The sequence below is a fragment of the Chaetura pelagica genome, unplaced genomic scaffold (assembly GCF_000747805.2).
Source record: "Chaetura pelagica isolate M959 unplaced genomic scaffold, ChaPel_1.0 scaffold76, whole genome shotgun sequence".
Taxonomy (NCBI): domain Eukaryota; kingdom Metazoa; phylum Chordata; class Aves; order Apodiformes; family Apodidae; genus Chaetura; species Chaetura pelagica.
The window spans coordinates 5,724,988-5,725,678 of record NW_009970723.1 but is presented as its reverse complement, the minus strand read 5'-3'; the positions used below and the strand labels follow the sequence as shown (position 1 = coordinate 5,725,678).

At 51.4% G+C, this 691-nt stretch overlaps 1 protein-coding gene across 1 annotated transcript in view; it reads left to right on the top strand.

Annotated features, from left to right (window-relative positions):
• Window positions 1-133: 133 nt before the first annotated feature.
• CALB1 (calbindin 1, 28kDa) overlaps window positions 134-691 on the top strand; it is a 16,770-nt gene continuing 16,212 nt past the window's right edge. Inside the window, exon 1 of the mRNA XM_010006420.1 lies at window positions 134-205. Coding sequence (XP_010004722.1) covers window positions 140-205 — 66 coding nt within the window. The 5' untranslated portion in view covers window positions 134-139. The remainder of the gene's footprint in view (window positions 206-691) is intronic.

The window sequence follows — 691 nt, the reverse complement described above, 5'->3', positions numbered from 1 at the left end:
CGGGCGAGGTCTGCAGGCAGTCGCTCGGCGGGAGCGAGCGGACGGGTCGGCGACGTCCCTGGCAGCGCTGAAGAGCGGAGAGAGTTTGGAGGGAGCGGTGACCGCAACCGTAACTCTTTCTGTTGTAGGCAATGGGTACATGGATGGGAAGGAGCTACAAAACTTCATCCAGGAGCTGCAGCAGGCACGGAAGAAGGCAGGCTTGGTAGGTTAATGTTTCGTCCCACTTTTCCGTCTTGGCCGGGGAAGAAGAGTTTTCTTCAACCAAGTCCAGTGCCCCGGTTCCTTCTGTTCTCTGTTGCCATCACACAGTTCATGCACCTGCCTCACCAGGCAAAGGGAAGTAGCTCGGTTAGAAATCAGCAGGTTGCGAACGAAACAAAACATCTGCTTTGGAAAGGTGAGGCGAGGGTCTCCCTGCCTGGAGAGCAGGTCCCGCTCACACCTTTCCAAGGCTATGAGCTGATACTTCTTACAGTGCTTGAAAAGAAACGCATGGACGCTGATTCTTTTGTCTTGGCTAGGACCTTAACCCATTGCAATTAATCTTACCTGGTCCAGATATCTACTGATATTAGGGGGAAAAAGAGAGAGAGAAGGAAAAATTAAGAACAGCACTTCGAGTTAGTTGGACTCTGTTCTCTGTTTTAATTTCGTACCTAATGGGCAGTACGGGCTGAAATGCATTCCT